General features: G+C 34.6%; 1 protein-coding gene across 1 annotated transcript; it reads left to right on the top strand.

Moving 5' to 3' along the window:
* Positions 1-41: 41 nt before the first annotated feature.
* On the top strand, positions 42-24,845 carry LOC125646162 (prenylcysteine oxidase 1-like). Its single transcript, XM_048872334.2, has 5 exons — positions 42-161; positions 11,130-11,336; positions 13,398-13,575; positions 18,503-18,711; positions 20,717-24,845. The coding sequence occupies exons 1-5, from the start codon at positions 59-61 to the stop codon at positions 21,493-21,495; spliced, it is 1,476 nt and encodes a 491-aa protein (XP_048728291.1). The 5' UTR covers positions 42-58; the 3' UTR covers positions 21,496-24,845.
* Positions 24,846-25,117: the final 272 nt, after the last annotated feature.

The raw sequence follows: 25,117 nt of genomic DNA, 5'->3' as shown, positions 1-25,117 counted from the left end.
GCTTAGTCACATTCAAATATTTTATACGAAAAATACAATGTAAAATAAACACTAAAATATGTCAGCTTCCGGTGGTAGTATGTGGCCTTTGCGATTTATTATTTTGGGATGTTTCCTGCCAATTACGCTTTCTAATGAAGCAAAAGAATCGCCTTCAATAGGTAAACAATATCTTCAATTAAGCCTATCAACTTAACATTTACGTCTCAGCAATATCATCTGTTCAAGTGATATTACTGTATATCGGATAAGGAAAGTACAAGTTAACAGCTGTTGCATTTTGCATTCAGTAAATGTCAGGTGTCCAATGGCAGTATAGAATCGTAATTATGCAATGGTTTTCATATTCAGCAACAAAATTATTTGCTAAAATCAAGATTAAATATATCACAGGAGTCGGCAATTTTATCAATAAAGTAGAAATATATGAGAAATGGGCATAAATACTACCACTGAGCTTCGCGAGCGAAGCGACAGGAATGCAACGCGATTTCGGCAAAATCTGCTCCGGTGCTATATTGCGTAAAAAACATAGCTGTACCCTGTATAAATAACATCAGTCGATGTGCCCCACCTGATTTCTGGATCGATCACCCGGGTGTTTTAATACTTATCATTTCCATTAGTGGAACTCTTCAAATTAAAGGCGCGTAAAGTCGTGCTACCGGGACAACATACGTAAAAATTACTTACGCATACGTAATATAAATTATGGTATCGAATACATGTTACATGTATAACCGACTGCAAACCATGACACTGATTAAAATTCTAAAGGCAAAGTTAGGAATTGATTATTCTTACAAGAAAACAGACGAACTTATTAAACTATGTGAAGAATCTGACAGGTATAAAGCATCAATCGCAAGAAGAATGTGAAGGGAAAAACCAAAATGCACATCCGACACAATAACTTTTCTTGTAATTAATGGGATTCATATGTTATTAGAATTATTCTGTCAGACTATGAAGACATTCCATTTTATCATACAATTTGGACAGGTTCATATGGGCATGGACTTTGTAATCGTTCATGTACACCCCCCCCCTCTCTCTCTCTCTCTCTCTCATTTTTCAATATTTTAGAATAAGTTATATATTTGCCAAACTGCATTTTTTAAGACGTTTATAACACTAATTAACACAACAAATGCGTTTCCAAACGACATCTAAGCTATTTTGAAAATTACAAAATATTGATTGACTGCCTTAGGACAGAGAACATCGTTGTTTGGAATTTTTAAAATTAGGTGTAGTAGAGTTTTAAAAAACATGTAACATCCTTGATAAACTAGTGTTAGAATATTTAAAAATGCAGTTTGACCAATGGCTATTCTATTTAAAGATACACAATGTACTTTAACTTAAAAAAAAGGGGGGGGGGGGGTTGCTATGAACGTTTCGTTTATGTCCCAGTAATCTCGCACTTACTCGCGAGACTTGTGCATTTTCTTACCAATGACGCACAAAAGTCATCAAAGTGCCATAACTCTAATGATCTGGTAATGAGAAGTATTGCCGTCAATTACACTAAAATCCAAAATAAACACACTTTCGAAAATATTCACTCTCCATAAGTTTTTGTGTGATGTCACGCCATATGCTGTTGAACCAATCGGATCACGCGCTCGTCTTTTTCCGTAACCGGTAAGAAGACTCGGATGTGGATTGGTGCAAGAATTGCATCAAATTGATGCATTTCTTCGCCAGAAGCGCACCCGTGGATGAGAGTTAAAAGGCCAGAACCGAATCCCTGAATAATATGTTATTTATATTTTCATCACAGATTCAGTTTTGGTATCATTAACGTCTTATTCACTCTAATACATAACATGTAAGTGGAAATTGAAAGTGGTACAATACCTTAGATGTGTATAATATCTTAAATGCATTTGAAAGTTCACGTTTCATAGTGTAACGTACGACTGTGACGTCAAAGTTACGTTTATGTATACGTAACAACCAACTCTGATTGTGTTGATCCACATACGATGTTCATTTGCGGTTACGGAAATAGCCGAGTAGTTACGATTGCTGCTGAACTATCGCTGTAAAATCAAAATTGACACTGAGAAATTCCGGATAATCACGGCATGTGATGGCCTAGATATTGTTGTAATTTTACATCACACATAACAAAAGTTTTTAAAAGATAGAAATCTTTATTGATTGCAAAATTCTTGGTAGTACAGTTTATCAAGTTTCTTTTTCCAATATATCACCTGAGTCACTCAGATGTCAACCTCCCCTGCTTTTTTATGCCCCCGAGACCGAAGATCGGAGGGCATATTGTTTTTGTCCTGTCTGTCATTCTGTAATTCTGTCTGAAACTTTAACCTTGCTAATAACTTTTGAACAGTAAGTGATAGAGCTTTGATATTTCACATGAGTATCCCTTGTGACAAGACCTTTCCGTGGGTACCAACATTTTTTACCCCCGTGACCTTGACCTTGGAGTATGACCTACTTTTTGAAAACTTTAACCTTGCTAATAACTTTTGAACAGTAAGTGATAGAGCTTTGATATTTCACATGAGTGTTCCATGTGACAAGACTTTTTCGTGGGTACCAATATTTTTGACCCTGTGACATTGACCTTGGAGTATGACCTACTTTTTGAAAACTTTAACCTTGCTAATAACCTTTGAACAATAAGTGATAGAGCTTTGATATTTCACATGAGTGTTCCTTGTGACAAGACCTTTCCGTTGGTATTAAACCTTTTGACCTTGACATTTAACTTACTTTTAATTTTTTTTACATTGGTCATAACTTCTAAATGGTAAATATTAGAGCTTTCATATTATACATGAGTATTTCTTTTGACAAGATCTTTCTACTGGTACCAATATAATTTGCCCTTGTGACCTTGGCCATCTTTGGAATTGGCCATTATCGGGGGCATTTGTGTTTCACAAACACATCTTGTTTACAAATATTCTGCTATACAATGTCAGTTTATACTTGTGTTTACCCAAATTACTTAATAAAGATATCGATATGTTGATAGTATATTTATTTGACAAGCTTAAGCATCACCATGATTATGTAGAGTATATAGTAGATGTAACTTAATGGGCATAAAAAATTGCAAACTGTTGCAAAAGGCCACCTTAAACCAGAAATAAAACACTGAAGTTGTTTTACCTGCTTATGACTGTATATAAGTCAGTTTGAGGAAATTTGGTTTAAGGTGGCCCTCTTGTTGAAAATGGCTAAAATATGAAAATATAGTTCTCAAAATTTACCTTGAGATTTAGCAGCCTGTCAAAAGTTAAACCTTTAAACTTACAAGCCTGGGTGGCCTAGTGGTTTAGGTGCTCGGTAATCTTACACTTAAACCATACATTCCTAGAGTTCAAGTCCAATATTTTTCCAGTCTTTTTTTTTTTTTGCTTTTCATTTTTGGGGTCGTTTTCTTGAGGAGGGGGGGGGGGTGGGGGGGTAAATGTGATACATATATTATAACAAATATTAGTCATTTTCATCATAACTTCTAATATTTGCAAGTTACGACTTAAAGTAAGGGAATTTATTCCGAAATCATTGTAGTTCCGCTTGTTTACACGAACATGTTCCTGTGTACACAGGAATTCCAAACCGTAATGTGGCTGACGAAAAGCTAAACAAATACTACAAGAAAAATGACACAAATGCACAGCATGTAATAAGTCAAGGGAGGAAAAGAACTGTTATACAAAAAAAAAAAATAAAAAAATAAAAACTCATGTAGCAACTGTCATATGATATTTAGGCAAAGATAAACACTCGAATTATCAACCAATGGCAAATGAACTGATGACATCTATTAAAGACGCTGCAGTCATGTCAGAACAGTGAGTTAAGTAATGCCATATGTAAAAGGATTGTTGTGTAATATGAATGCACAGGTCTATGAAAATATTGTACTGTTCATCATTCCAAATAGGGAAATGGTTTATTAAGTAAAGAATGACTCATATAAATGTCAGTAATGCTAAACTGCGGCAGTTATTTATCTTGGTTAACGAAACTTCAAAAACGTTGGCCTTATATTTAAATATAACACGCCAGTCTATTATTGGAAACCGGTGTTTTCCATTTAGATTTCTGAGTCGGCCGTATCATCAGCAAATGCGCTATACCTCTTTAGGCAGATACTCGGCGCTTTCAGCCTTTGAGCAGAGAAGGATCTTTATTGTGCCACACCTGCTGTGACATGGGGCCTCGGATTTTGCCTCTTACGACAAGCAGCTGCAAGGGGTACTGAGGCCCTATTCTAACCTGAATCCCATAAGAACAAAAACAGAAGTCTAGAGCTCTATTCCTATCCCATGAAAACAAAATCGAGATCTAAAGTATGGGATTATTGGTTTGGTGATGCGGGCGTCAACAATTGGTTTCCGGATGATAACTCGAAAAGTTTACAATCTATTCAAATGAAACTTAGATATATTGTTGGGTACTAAGTAAGGAAGACCCCTATCAATTTTGGAGAAAAATGGTGAAAGGTCAAGGTCACAGTGACCAAAAATAGATTTAAAATTCGAAAAAAAAATTGGTTTCAGGAGGATAACTCGAAAATTTTTAATTTAAATCAAATGTAACTTGAAAAGTTTAAAACTGAATCAAATGAAACTTGGTTATATTGTTGGATAGCAGTAGCAACCACCACCCATTTTTTAAAAATTACCCAAAACAATAAAAATCAGGTGCAATTACCAATTTTGAGTATGCTGATTTCAAATCTGGATTCCTTTTACTTCAATTTCTTATAGAAAATGAGGTATAGTGTCTTAAACACCCCTACCGTCAGGTTGCCAAAAACGGAAAATGTTTCATTTCGCATCAAAAAGTGACCCAACTTTATTCCTTGAAACACAATTACCCAAAACAATAAAAAGCAGGTGTAATTACCAATTTTGAGTATGCTGAATCCAAATCTGAATTCCTTTTACTCCACTTCCTTACAGAAAATGAGGTATAGTGTCTTAAACACCCCTACCATCAGGTTGTCAAAAATGGAAAATGTTCCATTTTACATTAAAAAGTGACCTGAAAGTTATTTCTTGAAATAAGGCATACAACATAAAAGGAAAACAATTAATACTAAATTGTTCCATGAACATTCTTACTTGTTTTGGAAAGAATATATCTCACCTCTGGACTTCACAGATACAGGAAAGGAAGAGGAATACGGAGCGGATCAACGATCTTAAATTTAATCAGATTGGGCCATAGCCTAATGAACTGATGAACAGGAGCAAAAGTAAAATTAATAGGAAAACTGATTTATTAAACATCAGCAAGTCTTTTCCGAGAGCTGTTGGGGGGGGGGGGGGGGGTGCTGAGTTGCATCATTATCAGAATTTAACGAAACAGTGGACAGTCTCTCTGGCCAGTCTGGGGGCTGAGCTAGTTGCATCAGAACTAACAGAAGCAGAACTCTCTGGCCAGTCGAGGGGCTGAGTGTTATCAGAATCTATTATTTATTTATTTTTTCAAAATTCAGAAATTTAAAAACTGCATGATCAGATTTTTTTGTAACACTAATAATTAATGTAATGTCCCTTTATTGCGATGACTCTTCAAGTACAAACCATGATATTAAAAAAATGAAATGAAATGATAGATAAATAAATAAATAAAAATATTTGTAAGTTACTTTATTTATCTGTAAGTAAGTCACTAATTAAGTGTAACTAGCGGCAGTGCAACTTGCAAGTGAAAATTGCATCATCTGTAGTTTAATTATGACCCCTTTTGCCTTGCCTTGTAATTAATATTGTTGAAAATTTGGCAAATAGCATTTTTAACCCCCCAGTCCATACCCCACTTTTCTTTAAACGTTAAAAATCCAGCTAATTCAGTGAGGAAGAAATGGCACTACCATATTTCGAATTTCCTCTACACTATATCAAATTGAATACTGCACTGCTATCAGTCACAGATTGACACTGGTAGGGGTATGGGGACCTGGTCTGCGAGTGTGATGGAAAAGATTCTGATGAAAATAAAGATTCACTCATCATTCAGAAATGTATAAACATTGTATTATTGTATACCACCGGTACGTTGTGAGTACGTTAATAATGGGAGTTATCTTTCCTTGGATATCTAAATCAATCAAATACTATATAAACACGGGCAATTATCGTCCATGTTTGACCTCAGTATAATTTATTCATGCATAAAATGTATTAATATGTCATTCTTTGTTGCGTATTTCACCATTAAGTAAATGTTTACATATACTCGCTCTGCTTAATCACTTCAATCTCAAAGGTATTTTCTGGAATGTGCCTAATCATGTGAGATACGCTAAATATAGCTATTTTAGATCCGAACGATCAACTTCGCATCATTCGTAGGCTCTAGGTTTATCCATACTAGCCCGTAAAAAACAGGGTGGAACCTCGTCCCACTTTTCCTGTAGAAATAAAAATAGAACATGACGCGCCACCTAGCGAGCGTGGTTGTTACTAATAGCAGGTTAGGAAGACCCCCTATTGATTTTGGAGAAAAAAGGTCAAGGTCACAGTCCTGAAAAAAGATTGAAAATTTTAGAAATATCTGGATCTGCGTGATAACTCTAAAAGTTTAAATCTGAAAATTCACAATTATAAATATGCCAAATCATTCCTGACTTTACAATGTATCCCATGCAACTCGGCTCATGCACCCCTGGGTGCATATATTGATTTTTAACATCTAATTTTGAATTATTTTATTCTAATTAAGACAAGAGGCCCAAGGGCCTAGAATCGCTCTTCTGATAAATTGTACAACCCCACCATTTCTATTCTTAGCCTCTTAGTATTCTGAATCTTTAGTTAAATCCTAAGAATTCAAAAAAAGTAGGTCAATGTGACCTACTTTTTGGTTTACACATTTTGAGAACCCAAGAAATATCAACTGACAAAGTTTGATGATTTTAAGCCAATTACAATCTGAATATTGAAATATAGCTGTCAAATTCCAATTGTAGGTCATGGTGACCTACTTTTTGGTCAGCGAACTCCGAACATGCAAGACCCATCAACTGACAACGTTTGATGACTGTAGGTCAGATAGTATCTGAAATATATAAATATAGCCGTCAAATTCCAAAAGTAGGTCAAGGTGACTTACTTTTTCGTCAACACCCTTCAAACATGCAAGACCCAACAACTGACAAAGTTTGATGACTGTAGGTCAAATAGTATCTGAATTATATAAATATAGCCGTCAAATTCCAAAAGTAGGTCAAGGTGACTTACTTTTTGGTCGACACCCTTCGAACATGCAAGACGCATCAACTGACAAAGTTTGATGACTGTAGGTCAAATAGTATCTGAAATATATAAATATAGCCATCCAATTCCAAAAGTAGGTCAAGTTGACCTACTTTTTGGTCGAAACCCTTCGAACATGCAAGACCCAACAACTGACAAAGTTTGATGACTGTAGGTCAAATAGTATCTGAATATATAAATATAGCCGTCAAATTCCAAAAGTAGGTCAAGGTGACCTACTTTTTGGTCGAAACCCTTCGAACATGCAAGACCCATCAACTGACACACTCCGTAGACTCAAGATGCATCAAATGTCAAAGTTTGATGATTGTAGGTCAAATAGTATCTGAAATATATAAATATAGCTGTCCAATTCCAAAAGTAGGTCAAGTTGACCTACTTTTTGGTCGAAACCCTTCGAACATGCAAGACCCAACAACTGACAAAGTTTGATGACTGTAGGTCAAATAGTATCTGAAATATATAAATATAGCCGTCCAATTCCAAAAGTAGGTCAAGGTGTCCTACTTTCTGGTCGAAACCCTTCGAACATGCAAGACCCATCAACTGACACACTCCGTAGACTCAAGATGCATCAACTGTCAAAGTTTGATGATTGTAGGTCAATTAGTGACTGAAATAAATAAATATAACTGTCAAATGCCAAAAGTAGGTCACAGTGACCTACTTTTTGGTCGATACACTCCGAAGACTCAAGATGCATCAACTGACAAAGTTTGATGATTGTAGGTCAAATAGTGTCTGAAATATAGTAATTTAGCTGTCAAATACCAAAAGTAGGTCACGGTGACCTACTTTTTGGTCGACACAAACCGAAGACTGAAGACGCATCAACTGACAAAGTTTGATGATCCTAGGTTTTACAGTGCCCAAAATATGCATCTAAAATTGAAAATGTGAAATTTGAATATCTGCAAAATTCAAAAAGTAGGTCACTGTGACCTACTTTTTTATAAATATGTTTCAAGGCGTCAAGATGCATCAACTTACAAGATTTGATGATTCTAAACCTCTCGGTATTTGAAATAACAACTTAAAATATATCTATAAATGATAAGCCATAAAATTCAGAAAGTAGGTCACGGTGACCTATTTTTCAGTTGACGCATTTCAAGGTCCCATGATCCACCAACTGACAAGTTTTGATGATCATTGGCTTCAAAGTGTCCAAGATATGCATCAAAATTAATTTTAAAATAAATACCTGCAAAATTCAAAAAGTAGGTCACCGTGACCTACTTTTGAGACAACTTGACACAAGGTCCTAAGATGCATCAACTGTCAAAATTTGATGATCCTAGTCCTTATAATGACTAAAATATCAAAGATTTAAGGAAATATAAATTTAGGTCAACTTTGAAGTGACCTTGAGACCACGCCCTTTGCCCCAGGGTAATGCCTTGAACAATTTTTAATCTACAACATATCCTCATCCTTATGTGTAAGTTTGGTGATAATCTGCCCTGTGGTTCTTGAGAAGAAGATTTTTTAGCAACCACTACTTTTGTTTGTATTTTCCTGATTATCTCCCCTTGTTAAAGGGTCACATCCCTCTATTTAGTATGTATGAAAGCCCTTGGGCCAATGATACCCTGTAACAAATTTGAAAAAAATTGGCCAAGGGGTTCTTGAGTTATAGCCCTTTTTCTAAAAAGTTTACGCACACCACACAAATGGCCATAGCATTAGCTCTTTGAGCCTTCGGCTCAGAAGAGCTAATAATATTTAGGGTAAAAAATAAAGTAAATTTAATATATTTATGCCATAAATTTGAAATGAATGAAATTTGATTATTTGTCGATTAATAATCGAAAAGGTGTATCTGATTAATCCAATTATCCATCTGCCCATCACTAATTGTCGCCCGAACACAAACCCACAATAAACGAACCAACTACATTAATACGTTTGAAAAGGGAGAAGGCTTCCGTTATCATCATCATGGATATTGAAATCATCTCGAGAATCATGAAGTTGATAACTAATCCAAGATTTACCCTGGACGCTTTTATATTGTGACATTTAGAGGAGAGTCAGAGTGGACTCCTTGTTGAAAAGTGGAAATTTAGCGACACCAGCTAGAATCTCTGCTTTGCCTACCGTTGACAACTTTATTTCGCAGATCTAGATAGGATTCAGTTATTGAATGAGTATTCTTCAGATTAATCATGACTACTTTGCCGCCAATTGGAATTTTGTGTATTTGTGTGCTGACATCATGCACAAAGAAATGGCAAGGAGGCAACCAAAGTTAAGTGATGCTTCATTTGTCAGTGGTAGAGCTTTTATCACAGCATTAGCATCATATTAGTCCTGATTAACTTGTAGAATAATCATTTGATAACCTAATCCTCGCGTCTTGGATATTAGATCTAAAGGTAATCAGCACTGACTCTCCCACACCCATGTCGCGATATAAAAGCGGCCGGAGGCTAAGAGTCAGAAGAGTATCAGATTAATTGATAGCTGATATATATCCCTGCCCAGTGAAAGCCAAGGTCAGATGTCTTGAAATTATTTTGGTTTCTTAAGTTAAAGCAAATCTGGGTGTCATGGCTAGAAAAAAAAACCCATGTCTTCCCTCGTTAATAGGCTAATAGATGCGTGTATGTTGCACATGTATATCCATAAAACTAAAAAGAAATAACTCCCAAAAACAACAAGATTTATCAACTATGTGTAAATACCAATCATTTATCAATACAGTTCTTCTGATTTTGACCAATTATTGATTATGAAATTTTTCTGATTATTCAACACTAATAATAACAAATTACACAGCTTGTATTTTATCCTGGTTGAGACCTGTGATTGGGGGATTTTTTGTTTGTCACTTCTTTTAACTTTAAAGTTTCACTACTATTCTGTGAGGAGTGAGGTATGTACAATGATATACAGGTTTTTTTTTACTATTCAATAATTTAGACATTTTGGGAGTTTTATTTTAAAAATATGCACTTCTAATTAGGCTTAACTAGCACGAATACTGGCACTGTAACATTTTACAAATTTATGCTGATTATGTCGTATAACTAGCATGAAGTCTGGTATTTGTACAGATTTGTTGTAAATGTTCTTTTTCAAGCATACTGTAAACATCGAGTTGTTTGTGAGAGCACTAGGAGTCCAAAGTGTGTTAAAAGGTGTAATATCCATGTAATATAAATTGATTAATATGCAAATGATCCACACACTAATTGATGAGGTACATGTAGATATATACCCCAAGGGGAAATTATCACTTGTTAGATAGTTAATTATCTATTCTATATCTGTTAGATAGTTAATTATCTATTCTATATCTGTTAGATAGTTAATTATCTATTCTATATCTGTTAGATAGTTAATTATCTATTCTATATCTGTTAGATAGTTAATTATCTATTCTATATCTGTTAGATAGTTAATTATCTATTCTATATCTGTTAGATTGTTAATTATCTATTCTATATCTGTTAGATAGTTAATTATCTATTCTATATCTGTTAGATAGTTAATTACCTATTCTATATCTGTTTGTATGATATTTGAAAATGTTTTAGCAAAAAATTAGATGTCAATTTAAAACTGAATGAAACATTTACAATGAAATTGACTGGACTAAGATCTTGACTATGAGACTATGAGAGTTCCTGTAATATTTTGAACAATGTATGAATACTTTACACACACTATAATATGTAGTACTGTGCTCAAAAGCTCTAGAATGACTTTGATATCTTACTATACAGGCATTGTTGGCGGAGGTATTGGAGGGACCTCCACTGAATGACTTTGAAATCTTACTATACAGGCATTGTTGGCGGAGGTATTGGAGGGACCTCCACTGAATAACTTTGATATCTTACTATACAGGCATTGTTGGCGGAGGTATTGGAGGGACTTCCACTGCCTACTTCCTCAGACAACTCTTTGGTGATGATGCAAAAATTGACATCTTTGAGAAGAGGCAAGTGGGAGGAAGACTGGCCACCATTTCCATTGGTAACCAGCAGTTCGAGGCTGGAGGGGCAGTCATTCATCCTAAAAACATGTACATGGTCAACTTCACCAAATTACTGGGTAAGTTCCATATGTGACATGTAACTAAGTTTACAATTTCAGTGTGTATGTTTTTTGCCTAAAAGATGCAGATTGTTCTCCTCTGTTTAACTGAGGGGACTACAGGGTGTACCAGTTGTTCTCCTCTGTTTAACTGAAGGGACTACAGGGTGTACCAATTGTTCTCCTCTGTTTAACTGAAGAAACTACAGGGTGTACCTATTCCTCTGTTTAACTGAAGGGACTACAGGGTGTACTAGTTGTTCTCCTCTGTTTAACTGAAGAAACTACAGGGTGTACCTATTCCTCTGTTTAACTGAAGGGACTACAGGGTGTACCAATTGTTCTCCTCTGTTTAACTGAAGAAACTACAGGGTGTACCTATTCCTCTGTTTAACTGAAGGGACTACAGGGTGTACCAATTGTTCTCCTCTGTTTAACTGAAGAAACTACAGGGTGTACCTATTCCTCTGTTTAACTGAAGGACTACAGGGTGTACCAATTGTTCTCCTCTGTTTAACTGAAGAAACTACAGGGTGTACCTATTCCTCTTTTTAACTGAATGGACTACAGGGTGTACCTTCATCTAACGATTGTTGTATAAAAATGAATGTTTTTGTTTTATGGCATGGATGTTTCTGTGTTCCTGTCTTGACAGAACTTTCATAATTCACGTGTGTATTCCTTGTAATGAGATCTTTCTTTTGGTATCAGTGGTTTTGACCTTGCAACCTTCATCTTGAAGCTTGACCTACTTAAAGAAAAACTTTTAACCTAGGCCATAACTTTTGAATGGTTTGTGATAGGGCTTTCATATTTCACATGTGTGTTTCTTTTGACAAGACCTTTCTTTAGGTAACAAATTCATTTAACTTATGAATTCAAACTTGGAGGCTTTTCATCTAAAAGGAGATATACAACGTTTCTCAATGCTATATAATTTTTGCCACATTTCATTTGCATCCCATTTTAATTGTTCCTATACAAAACTACTTGGGGTATATTACCAGGTTTGTATCAGAGTTAGTGTATTTTGATTCAGAGTTAGTGTATTTTGATAGTTCCTGATTGTGGCAGATAGTAATGTAAAGTCAGCTAGATTGTATTACAGAAGGTTGTATGAACATTACTAAGTTATTGAAGCAAAGAAAGGGTGGGGGGGATCCATCATTGGATCAATTAGTAATTCAGTCTGAGACCCTTACAGTACTAAGGAAGTGATCTAACCACTGGGCTAACCAGACTGATTTACAATGTATATTAATTCTACCACAATATAGAATTTAAACCTAATTCAGTATATTATTCATTTAAGGTAACTCCATACTCGCAGTTTTATCTGATACAAGTTTGAAAAATGTATTTATTTCCATTCATTAGAGTTAAAACTAACAAATTATCAAATAAAATACATAGGTCGATCATCACACTTTTTAAGATACGAGACATACATAAACCGAATCATATATCACAGTCAGAAAATTGCAATTTTCCTAAACAGCGTTATCAAAATTTCATACAAACTGGTTATGACGATATAGTAGCATTCATAACAATTTCATGAAACTGTATCTTCACAAAAATGTACTAAATGTTGTAAAAAAAAATAAAGGAAATCTATCGCATAATAGACTTGATAAAGAAATCAATAGAAACAGAGTTATTGTCCTTGGATTCAATATTTTGAAACGTATCATTGATTATTCATCTATAACTTAGACTTTTAAAATAGTTTATTTTTAACAAGATTTTTTACAATAACTATCGGAAAAGACTCCAACAAAATTTATGTTCCTATCATGCATAAACCTAAATAAATCATTGATATTGCAAAATATGATGACATCACAGGAGGGTGGAATTACTTTAAGGGAATAAACACAAAAATTACACTAGTCTAAATGATATTGTAATATATAGCTACATATTTTAAGTGATTATACCAAATGATGTTGTAATAACTAATTAATGATACATTTGATATTCATTTTAACATTTGACACTGTTATAGCCAATGAGAACTTATCCATTTTACATGTGATGGCGAATGAAAAAAAAAAGACATGTTTTAATATTCATCAGGTCTGGAACATGTAAATGGTGATATGGGATCATTTGGGATTTTTGATGGAAGTTCCATGAGGATTACAAGCAATAAATATAGGGTGGTTACACTGGCCAAGCTTTTCTGGAGATATGGCATGGATATTTATAACATTGACAACTGGATCAATGAAAAACTCCTTGCTAAATTTATGAGGTAAGATGGTGTGTGTGCGTGCGTGTGTGTGTGTAGTACATATAGGTGATATCATTCAGAAATCAACATTAAATGAATATAAAATTTTAAAATAAGATCTACCCCTGGCCTCTTACTGAATATTTAATCACATTTTATTTGATAGTCTCAATGGACGGCTACTAGAGTTTTACAACATTAAATAATTATTTCAGTAAGTTAAATAATTGTTTTAGTAAGTTAAATAATTATTTCAGTAAGTTATATAATTGTTTTAGTAAGTTGAATAATTGTTCCAGTAAGTTATATAATTGTTGCAGTAAGTTATATAATTGTTCCATGAAGTAAGTTAAATCAAATAAACTCAGAGTACCTGCATTTTGTGATGAATGGTCACAATACTTTTAAAAGTCATCACGCTTTCGCACCGGAAGAGCTTGTAATTACAGAAGATTTGAACTTTCATTTAGACATTCAAAATGACCAACACTCTCAAAAATTTCTACAATCATTACATTAGCATGGTCTGAAGCAACTGGTTAACAAACCAACTCCATGGACATATTCTTGATGTGGTAGTTACCAGAGAAAATGGCCATGTTTTGCAATCAACGCCGACTGTGGATGATCATTTTTATTTGTGACTCTAGAGGATTGCCATATGGCTATCACAAAGGCATAACTTCTTTGATTCACTTGTGCAAACAACCAAAACAGGGCAAAACAGTGAGTTTAAAAAATTCTGGAAAATTGGTATTTGTGAATTTGCGAAGGACATTATCAAGGAGTCAGTCACACCAAGTTCTGATAATCTTAGTCATGAAGATCTAGTTGATTTGTATCATGAGGGTGTTCGGTTGACTATTGAAAAACATGTACCAATGCAAACCAAAACAATTACTATACAACCAAACACGCAATGGTATAATGAGGAGCTACATTCCGCTAAAAGGGAGAAACATAAAGCCGAAAGGGTTTGAAGACGAACCAAATTAGAAATACATCGTCAAATTTACAAGGAAACAGTTACTGCAATTTTCAAAAGTAAACAGGAATATTATTTAAAAGGCATATTGGAATGTGGAAATAATAGAAAAAAGTTGTTCAAACTTACAAACAAACTTCTTGGTGGTAACAACGAAGTTATTTAATTTTTACCAGTCGCTGATAGTGACCGGTTTTTAGCCGAGTTGCGTAGCAAATCTCAGCTTTTAAATTGGCAAAGGATGGGCGTCCACAATTAGCTTGTCCGGTCTCTAACTTTCATACTACTAGGGGCATCTTTGTGAAACTTACATAACATGATCACACCCAAAAGAGGAAGGTTCCTATTTATTTTGAGGTCCAAAGGTCAAGGTCATTTTGTCACTAAATGCCATAGATTTGAGCTTGTCTGGGCTCTAACTTTTATACTACTTGGTGCGTCTTTGTCAGACTTGCATATTTTGATCACATACAAAAGAGGAAGGTTCCTATTTATTTTGAGGTCAAAGGTCAAGGTCTCTTTTTCACTCTATACTGTAGATTTGAGCTTGCCTCTAACTTTTATACATGTACTTGCTGGTGCATGTTTATCAGACTTCAAATCCTGATGACATTCAAGATTCATGTTGCTTTTGAAATCCAAAGGTCAAGGTCACTATCACACTAAATACCTATTGTGGCCATTCAAAGCTTCATACTTATAAACTATATTAAATACGTGCATTTTTTTACTTCGTGAATGCAAGCCTGCATAATTTTCCAAACTGCAACTCAGCCATATGCATCTTTGATGCGTTTCAGCGATTTTTTGTTGAATGATTTTGGAAATTATTTTCTTGGTAAAATTCAAACTTTCAGAGACACTTTACAATCTCAAAACGATACAACTGGAAATTCTGCATGTCTTATAAGCTGATATAAAATTTACTGGTGACCCGTTAATTGAATTTTCTCCGACATCTCCTGAGGAAATTAGGAAGCTTCTGATGAGTTTGCCTTCTAAGAGCTGTGAAATTGATCCTATACCAACATACCTATTAAAACAATGTATAGAAAGCTTTATTCCGATGGTAACATCTTTAGTCAACAAATCTCTTAGTGATTCATCTGTTCCAAACATCTTCAAACAGGCAACTATCCAATGGTGAACCACTCTTAAAGAAACCTGGATTAAATAAGGAAAACCTGAAGAACTATCATCCAGTTTCAAATCTCTCTTTTGTGTCCAAAATTGTTGAAAAAGTAGTTTCGGCAAGAATTAATAAGCATCTAAACACGAACAACTTAATGGATAGTAAGCAGTCAGTGTACCGGTCTGGCCACTCAACCGAGACTGCTTTTGTGCTTTATTGAAAGTGCATCACGACGTAGTTGTTGTATTCTGGTGATATTGGATCTCTCAGCCGCATTTGATGTTATTGACCATCAGATTCTTTTTCAACAAATTGACTATACTTACGGTATATCTGGGTCAGCTTTATCTTGGATCAGATCATAGCCGAGTGGTAGACGTCAGTGTGTGGCCATCAGTTCTGAATTATCCAAATCCCAAGAAATAAAGATTGGCGTCCCGCAAGATTCCGTTCTCGAGCCTCGACTTTACTGTCTGTTTAGTAAACCCAGATATCTGTCATATATGTAATATTCACAACATGGATTATCATTGCTACACTGATGACAGTCAGATATATATTGCGGTTGAACCACGTAACAGCAGGGATGATATTTCAGAATGACTTGTGGCATATTTAACAGATATTCGCAACTGGATGGGTTCAAACCTATCAAAGCTGAATCAGGACAAAACAGAACTCATGGTGTTCATTCTGAAACGAAATAGATCTGAAAATTTTGACTTCCACATTTCGTTCGGAGGAAACATTATAACTAAGGTCGATTGTGTAAAAAATCTTAGGACAATTTTTGACAAGTCACTTACTATGGACAAGCAGTGTAGTTCCGTTGCAAGATCATGCTAGATGCATATCCGTCGGATAGGTAGCAATCTTCCATTCATCTCTGAGGTCTTATATAAGATACTTGTGAACTCTTTGGTAACACCGAGATTAGATAATGGAAATGCCCTATTATATGGAGTGAACAAGCAATACACGAACAAACTTCAGCGTGTACAGAACACTGCTGCCAGAGTGGTAATGCGGACAGGAAAATACGAACACAATACGCCGGTTCTGATCCAATTGCATAGGCTTCCAGTCGAGTATCGTATTCAATACAAAATTCTGTTGTATGTTTACAAGTGCCTTCACAACCTGGCTCCTAGATATTTGTCGAAACTGATAACACCATACACACCGGCGAGATCAGTAAGATCAGAATCAGCCTGTCTGGTTACAGTCCCTGTAACCAATACAAAGACTTATGGGGAGAGGAGGTTTGACATGGCGGCAGCGACACTTTGGAACGGTCTGCCATGTGCACTTAAAAATGTACAGAAACTCGACTGTTTTAAAAGAGATTTAAAGACCCACCTATTTCGTCTTGCTTTTAATGTTTGATCTGTGATTTTGTTTTTTTTTCCCCTAAAACATTTATGCCAATAGTGTTTTAGCTTTTATTATTTTTTTTTCACGCTGTTTTAGAAATCTGGTATTTTAAGTGTGTTTATTGTTCGGAGAGTTTGATCTTTGTATATTTTTAGCGTACCATCCTAAAACATTTTAGAGTACTTTTTAGATACAGGTACATGTACTTTGCATCTTAATAATAATGTTTTATTTGGATAATTTTACAGATCTATGTAAGATTTAAATGTCATACTGTCCTTTAATTTCATTTAATTGTGTTTTATTGTTACATTCCTCATCTCTACCCTTGTAAATCGCCTCAGAGTAATTTGTTTTACATAAGGCGCTATATAAATCTTATTTACAAATGTATTATTATTATTAATTGTGATAAACTTTGTAGTCTCAATAGACAGCTACTTTCACAGATAATTTTCAAATGTAAAATAACAATTGAAAATATGTAACTAAAACAAGTTTATCTTATAGACCTGGACAATTGAAAATGTGTAACTATTATAAACCAAGTTTATCTTATAGACCCGGACAATTGAAAATGTGTAACTATTATAAACCAAGTTTATTTTATAGACCCGGACAATTGAAAATGTGTAACTATTATAAACCAAGTTTATTTTATAGACCTGGACAATTGAAAATGTGTAACTGTTATATACCAATTTGAAATTTTAGCGACAGAAGCGACGTTCTCACACTGTGACAAATATAAAACTCATTGAACGCTAGAATAATATGCTACAGGTTTATTTACAAAATTCAACACTACACGCAATACAGATCTTGGGTGCAACATTTGGCAATACAGTGTCTCAATCGGCACGTGCTATCTAACATATCATCACACACCACCTAATTAAAGGGAGATGTTGACAGGTAATCGCTTCAATTAGATAGTTGGGCTTGTTTTCTTTATAATTTACACCTTGCTAAAATTGTCTGACTCAGACATTCCCTAAAAAAATTACCGTCCGGATTAACGGTACAATTTTCAATGCATTTTAACGTTTTGTAGTAAAAAATGACCATCCAGATCCGGAACGCGAATTTCCGGATTAATGATGCAAAATAATGTACAAAAATTCCGTTCCCTAGAAAAAGCGTCCGGAAGGTGAAGGGTCCGGATTAATGGCATCCGGATTACCGAGGCTCCACTGTAGTTCTAAAAACTCATAAACCTAATTACTTTTGTGATATTATACGGATATAAAATTACCTAATTAAATTCTTCTTATTCACATTAATATCACAAGTTAATCAATGTAAAGAATAAAATCAATTGCAAAAGAAGATTTTTGTAATTAATTTTATAATATGCCAAAAAAAATCTTTAGAGTATTATTGAAATGTGTTAATGGAGTAAAACCCTGGTGATATTTATGTTTTCTATTAGGCTTATTATTTTTTGCTGTTTACAGGATTTATGACATTCAGAGGGCTGGACACGCCTACACAACAGTCCCCGATTTGATTGGTGCTATGGATTCTGCTTTTCTTTCCTACATGAAAAAATCCATCAAATTTGTAATGAGGACTGCAGGATTTGGTGATGCGTTTATTGATGAAATGGTGATGGGGGCCTTGAGAACAAACTACGGTCAAAGTACAGAAATTCCAGGTTTTGTAGGTTGGTATAAAATTTAGGAAATGTGATGCATAATATAGCTTGTAGTTACATGTATTCTTTTAAAATGGTGAAAATCACAAAATATTAATTTAGTAAAATATGTATCAGTAATACACATTTACTTTATTTACTTAGTAAAGTATGTATCAGTATTACAAATTTACTATATTTACTTAATAAAGTATGTATCAGTATTACAAATTTACTTTATTATACCTCCCGCAACAAGTTGGTGGGGGGGGGGGGGGGGGGGGGGGGTATACTGGAATCGGGTTGTTCGTCCATCCGTCTGTCCATCCGTCTGTAGACGCAATGGTTTCCGGGTTCTAAAGCATTATCCTTTCCACCTACCGTCACCATATCATATATATGGACTACCCATGGGATGAAGATGTTCCCTATCGATTTTGGGGTCAAAAGGTCAAAGGTCAAGCGCACTGGACATCGAAGTAGCAATATGGTTTCCGGGCTCTAAAGCGTTATCCTTTCCACCTACAGTCACCATATCATACATATGGACTACCCATGGGATGAAGATGTTCCCTATCGATTTTGGGGTCAAAAGGTCAAAGGTTACGCGCACTGGACATCGAAGTAGCAATATGGTTCGGTTTGTCATGCCATTTGTTTTTTACACTCAGAAAAGAGGTAGTTTATACCTATTACCAACACCCTTTGGGAGATTGGGGTAAGCGGGGGGTATTCTTAGTGAGCATTGCTCACAGTACCTCTTGTTTACTTTGTAAAGTATGTATCAGTAATACACATTTACTTTATTTACTTAGTAAAGTATGTATCAGTATTACACATTTACTATATTTACTTAGTAAAGTATGTATCAGTATTACACATTTACTTTATTTACTTAGTAAAATATGTATCAGAAATACACATTTACTTTATTTACCTAGTAAAGTATGTATCAGTATTACACATTTACTTAGTAAAGTATGTATCAGTAATACACATTTACTTTATTAGCCGAGTTGCGAAGCAAATCTCGGCTTTTAAATTGGCAAAGAATGGGTATCCAGTCGGGCGGGCAGGCGGCGTCCACAATTAGCTTGTTCGGTCTCTAACTTTCATACTACTAGGGGCATCTTTGTGAAACTTACATAACATGATCACATCCAAAAGAGGAAGGTTCCTATTTATTTTGAGGTTAAAGGTCGAGGTCACTTTGTCACTAAATGCCATAGACTTGAGCTTGTCCGGTCTCTAACTTTCATACTACATGGGGCATCTTTGTGAAACTTACATATCATGATCACATCCAAAAGAGGAAGGTTCCCATATATTTTGAGGTCAAAAGGACAAAAGTTAAGGTCTCTTTGTCACTAAATGCCATAGATTTGAGCTTGTCCGGTCTCTAACTTTCATACTACTTGGTGCGTCTTTGTCAGACTTGCATATTTTGATCACATACAAAGAGGAAGGTCAAAAGGTCAAGGTCTCTTTTTCACTATATACTGTAGATTTGAGCTTGCCTCTAAGTTTTATACATGTACTTGCTGGTGCATGTTTATCAGACTTCAAATCCTGATGACATTCAAGATTCTTGTTGTTTTTGAAATCCAAAAACCAAAGGTCAAGGTCATTATCACACTAAATACCTATTGTGGCCATTCAAAGCTTCATACTCATAAACTATATTAAATACGTGCATGTTTTTACTTCGTGAATGCAAGTCTGCATAATTTTCCAAACTGCAACTCGGCCATACACATCTTTGATGCGTTTTAGCAATTTTATGCTTAGTAAAATATGTATCAGTAATACACATTTACTTTTAACTTACTACATGTATTATTCAGCATTCCTTTCACACAGATGTTTTGTTGTCACAGTTATTTATGCAAAAGGTGAAAATTCTGGCTCACTCACAAATTATATTAATTACACATGTTACAAATATTGTTTCACATTGGCTATAATGAATTGAGATGCAATTTTAAAGTTGATTTATGGTAGCAGAAATTTTTTACGCTAGTTTGTATTTTTGCAGGTGCTGTTTCTTTAGCTGGGGTACAACCAGGACTGTGGGCTGTAAAGGGAGGTAATAAACAAGTGCCAGAAAAACTGGTCACAGAGGCCAAGGCTCAGGTAATTCAGGGGACCGTCATGTCAGTGCAGCTTCTGCAGTACCAGGACAAAACTTACAGAGTGGAATATGTTGATGCTGAAAAGAAAGAACAACACAGAGATTATGATATAGTTATCATTGCCACACCATTACATGATGAAATGTCAGACATAGATTTTGAAGATTTCCCTAGTCCCATTGAAAATTTTCCTCAACATTATCATAAACTGACATCTACATTTGTAGATGGAACTCCTAACTCTAAATATTTTGGAGTTGATAATCCTGAAGACTTATCAGAGGAAATTTTAACATGCAATGACACAATTCTAGTCAATTCTTGTGGCAAAAAGACAGATGTTCTTGGAAGTCCGGCACAGGTTTACAAAGTTTTTTCCAACTCACCACCAAAAGAAGATGACATAAAACAGATGTTTACTAGTAAAAAGGACATAAGGATGTTTTCCATGATGGCCTACCCTGATTATTCCACAGTTGGGGAGGAGTTACCCCCCTTTGTGCTGCACGATCAGTTGTATTATGTGAATGCAATAGAACTGGCAGCATCTGCCATGGAAATGAGCTCCATTGCTGGGAAGAATGTGGCTTTGTTAGCATACAATCACTGGCATGGAAGTCTAGAAAAGATTGATGAACCCTATGCAGACTCGACCTCAGAGACAGAAAAGACAGAGTTATAAAGATTGCTTATTTAATAGGAATAGCTTGTGTGTCATACATGCAAACAAATAATTGTCATACATCATTATGCACAACATATTACACTCAGCCACATTTTCTATCATATTTTTTCTGATTCCAGTATTTCATCAAAATCATAAATTTCCATATGAGGAGGTATTGAAAGTTTGTAAACTTTGTTCAATATGTTTTAAAAACCTTGTCTTATTCCTTGTACTGTGTACATTCCTCAGCAGTCATTCTTATGTGGGTATTAGAGTACTTGGTCATGTAAATTTCGACATTCATATTCTCAGAATGAGATGCACTTTATCCTCAGTGACAGCATAGAGACTGCAATACAGTGTTGATGCAAACGAAATCCAGTGAATGGAATATAAAATGGAGGTTTAAGTCTCGTAGCCATGTTTTCTTCTCAATACAATGACAATTACCATGTAAGTAGAAATTTTATGAGGATTTAATTTTGGCATTATTAGAGCCAGTATTGAGGTTGCTAAAATTGAATATCGATAACAATTTATCTCCTATCGTGAGTAATAGTTATCTTTGTTGGAATTATAAAGTTGCTAAACTAAGCTCTCGCAAAGTATATATACCCATGATTCCTGGACAAATCGCTAAATTTGTGTCTCGCTAAAACTACCACTTACACGGTATTTGAGTTGTTACCGCTGTATGTTAAGTTAATGAATACCAAGAAAAATCAATTGTAAACTTTGGAACTGCAAGCTTAAATGTTGCTGTATTTTACATTCAAAGTTTTATGATCTACAATCTTAAGGCCCTAATAATTAATGGATTGCATTGATTCCTTTATCGATAAAGGAAAAATCAATATTTTTATAACCGAGTTCATAAACCTATAAAAAGAATTTGCTGACTTGACAGTATTTTCCATTTGAAGATAAATTTTCTTTCCTTCAGATTTCATGTAATGTAAATAGTTCTCTTTGTTAAAGAAATCAATGTCTAGGTTATTTATACATGTATTATAGGGCTATACAAACAATCATGTTTATAGGACTGTAAATAGTTCACTTTATTTAAGGAAGATTTATGGAGGTTGTATGTATTGTGGAGTTATGCAAACAATGGAGGTCATTTGTATCATCTGTAGCGCTGATTATGTTAAAGTTAACAATGGAGGTCATTTGTATCATCTATAACGCTGATTATGTTAAAGTTAACAATGGAGGTCATTTGTATCATCTATAGCGCCGATCATGCTAAAGTTAACAATGGAGGTCATTTGTATCATCTATAACGCTGATTATGTTAAAGTTAACAATGGAGGTCATTTGTATCATCTATAAAGCTGATTATGTTAAAGTTAACAATAGAGGTCATTTGTATCATCTATAGCGCTGCATGGTCATGCTAAAGTTAACAATGGAGGTCATTTGTATCATCTATAAAGCTGATCATGCTAAAGTTAACAATAGAGGTCATTTGTATCATCTATAGCGCTGATCATGCTAAAGTTAACAATGGAGGTCATTTGTATCATCTATAGCGCTGATCATGTTAAAATTAACAATAGAGGTCATTTGTATCATTTATAGCGCTGATCATGCTAAAGTTAACCTATACTTTCATTATTTTTAAATCCCTACAATACAGGATAAAAATACTCGTTGATTTGAAATGAAAATGGATGCTTTTAAAGAGAAATATGATATATTGAAATACTTTAATATTATCACTAACGAAACATTAAGTGAATGTAAATATTTAGGGTTAGAAGGTTGTATATATTTTTTTTAATTCCATTTACAGTTAAACAGGCATATAGTGAAGCGCTGTGGACAAACAATTTTGATTCGTTATATTTCCAATAAGTTCTTAATAAGTTTTAGAACTACAGGGAAGGAAAATGACTTTGCTGTAAGCAGGAATCGCTATAGGCGTGTTTGTTGTACCAAATTTTATTGTATAGCATGTGCTCCGATATCGATAATTAGAGGGTCGAGATTTCAAACATGTACAGGTATAAGGGAATCCCCAAAATTACTCGCATATTACATCACCATTTTTGGTGATGACAAGGTTTTTACATGTTCTCATACTTGTGAGGTGGCATCTACACGCAAGTACAAACTTGTACATTCAGCTTTTACGATAAAAACTGATTGATGTATGGATATTTCATTTTTAAACATTGTATAGGATTTCTAGTTTCATCTAAACATATTTTGAACATATTTATCCATTAACTGCTCAAAGTCCTCGTACACATTTATTTTACATGTCATGAAAATCTCAACATGCAGACAAAATACGAAAAATGGGTTCGTGCACATGTTGTCCACATACATGTTTGAAATCTCAACCTCTTCAATATTTGGGGTTTTCAGCAAGGTTCATTCATTTGGTACTTGTCACAGATCTGTATATTATTAACTGATTGCTTAGGCTGTTTGATCTTGCTGCACTTATTTCTAGGTATCTTCATCATGGTGTGGTAGTCTCTGTTGCAGTTTCATGTAATCGTGTTTGGGATGCTACCTAGAAGCGGACAAAAACTAGGTTCTACTGCATCATGAATCAATTTATTGTTTGGATTTGTCAACAATTTTGTGTTCCCGTTATTAAGTTTGTTTAGGTATGTATTGCATTATGGAAGAATTATTTTTCATATTACTTGATGATGCTGGGGATTAGCTATTGTCAACATTGTCCATTTAGCGAAAAAAGTGGAGAAAAAAAAATTGTAGCACATTTTTCCAAAAAATTAAGCAGCACAACTTACTTAGCAGTTTATAATCTAGTCAGTCATCAGTATATGTTGTCATACACCCATCAGGTCCTGTATTAACCTGTTGATTTATACCTGTGTATGTTATCATACACCCATCAGGTCCTGTATTAACCTGTTGATTTATACCTGTGTATGTTATCATACACCCATCAGGTCCTGTATTAACCTGTTGATTTATACCTGTGTATGTTATCATACACCCATCAGGTCCTGTATTAACCTGTTGATTTATACCTGTGTATGGATGGTCCTTGTTTTCCTGGGTTAGCTGACATTTTAGTCTATTTGTTGTCAATTTATGTCCTTTGAAATCATCAGTTAACATACAAAGTGAAAGTAAAGAAGAGAGAACTGAATGCAAGATTTTCAGCCATTAAATATTTTTGATAAATTGAAATACGTCCCGCGTATTATTTATACTCGTTCATTATGAACACGAGTCATTTACTGTTGTTACATTTTTGTCCGAGTTACATTTACAATATTTTCATCTACTGTTCGATTTGTGTGCATGGATGGGGTGATATTGTTGAAAAATGTTTTAAAAATTGTGACCATTTCATTTCAAAATAAAAAAAGTGAATTTAATTGTTGATGTGATTTATCCAGAACATGAGCACATATGTAACAGGTTTCTCTTTCCCTTAAGTAATAACAGGAACACCTGTTTGGGTTCTCGACAAGACGTTTATTCAGGAGTTACCATGCAATGCACGAATTGTCCAATGATGAAACCCTATAACAACAATGTTTAACAATTTTAAGTAATATGCTATATAAAACATGAATACTATAATTTCACATAATTACTGATGTACAACCAATATACGATTATAGCATTACATGGGTGATCTATATCA

This window comes from Ostrea edulis, chromosome 6 (assembly GCF_947568905.1).
Source record: "Ostrea edulis chromosome 6, xbOstEdul1.1, whole genome shotgun sequence".
In the NCBI taxonomy this organism is placed as follows: domain Eukaryota; kingdom Metazoa; phylum Mollusca; class Bivalvia; order Ostreida; family Ostreidae; genus Ostrea; species Ostrea edulis.
The sequence above is the reverse complement of the archived record's forward strand: the minus strand, read 5'-3'. Positions and strand labels throughout refer to the sequence as shown.

Bases quoted from the DNA above. Each gene is read 5' to 3' on its own strand.
- LOC125646162 (XM_048872334.2), top strand. From the start codon at position 59: ATGTCAGCTTCCGGTGGTAGTATGTGGCCTTTGCGATTTATTATTTTG. The intron at 162-11,129 runs GTAAACAATATC...CTTACTATACAG, and splicing joins AAAAGAATCGCCTTCAATAG to GCATTGTTGGCGGAGGTATT. The intron at 11,337-13,397 runs GTAAGTTCCATA...AATATTCATCAG, and splicing joins CAACTTCACCAAATTACTGG to GTCTGGAACATGTAAATGGT.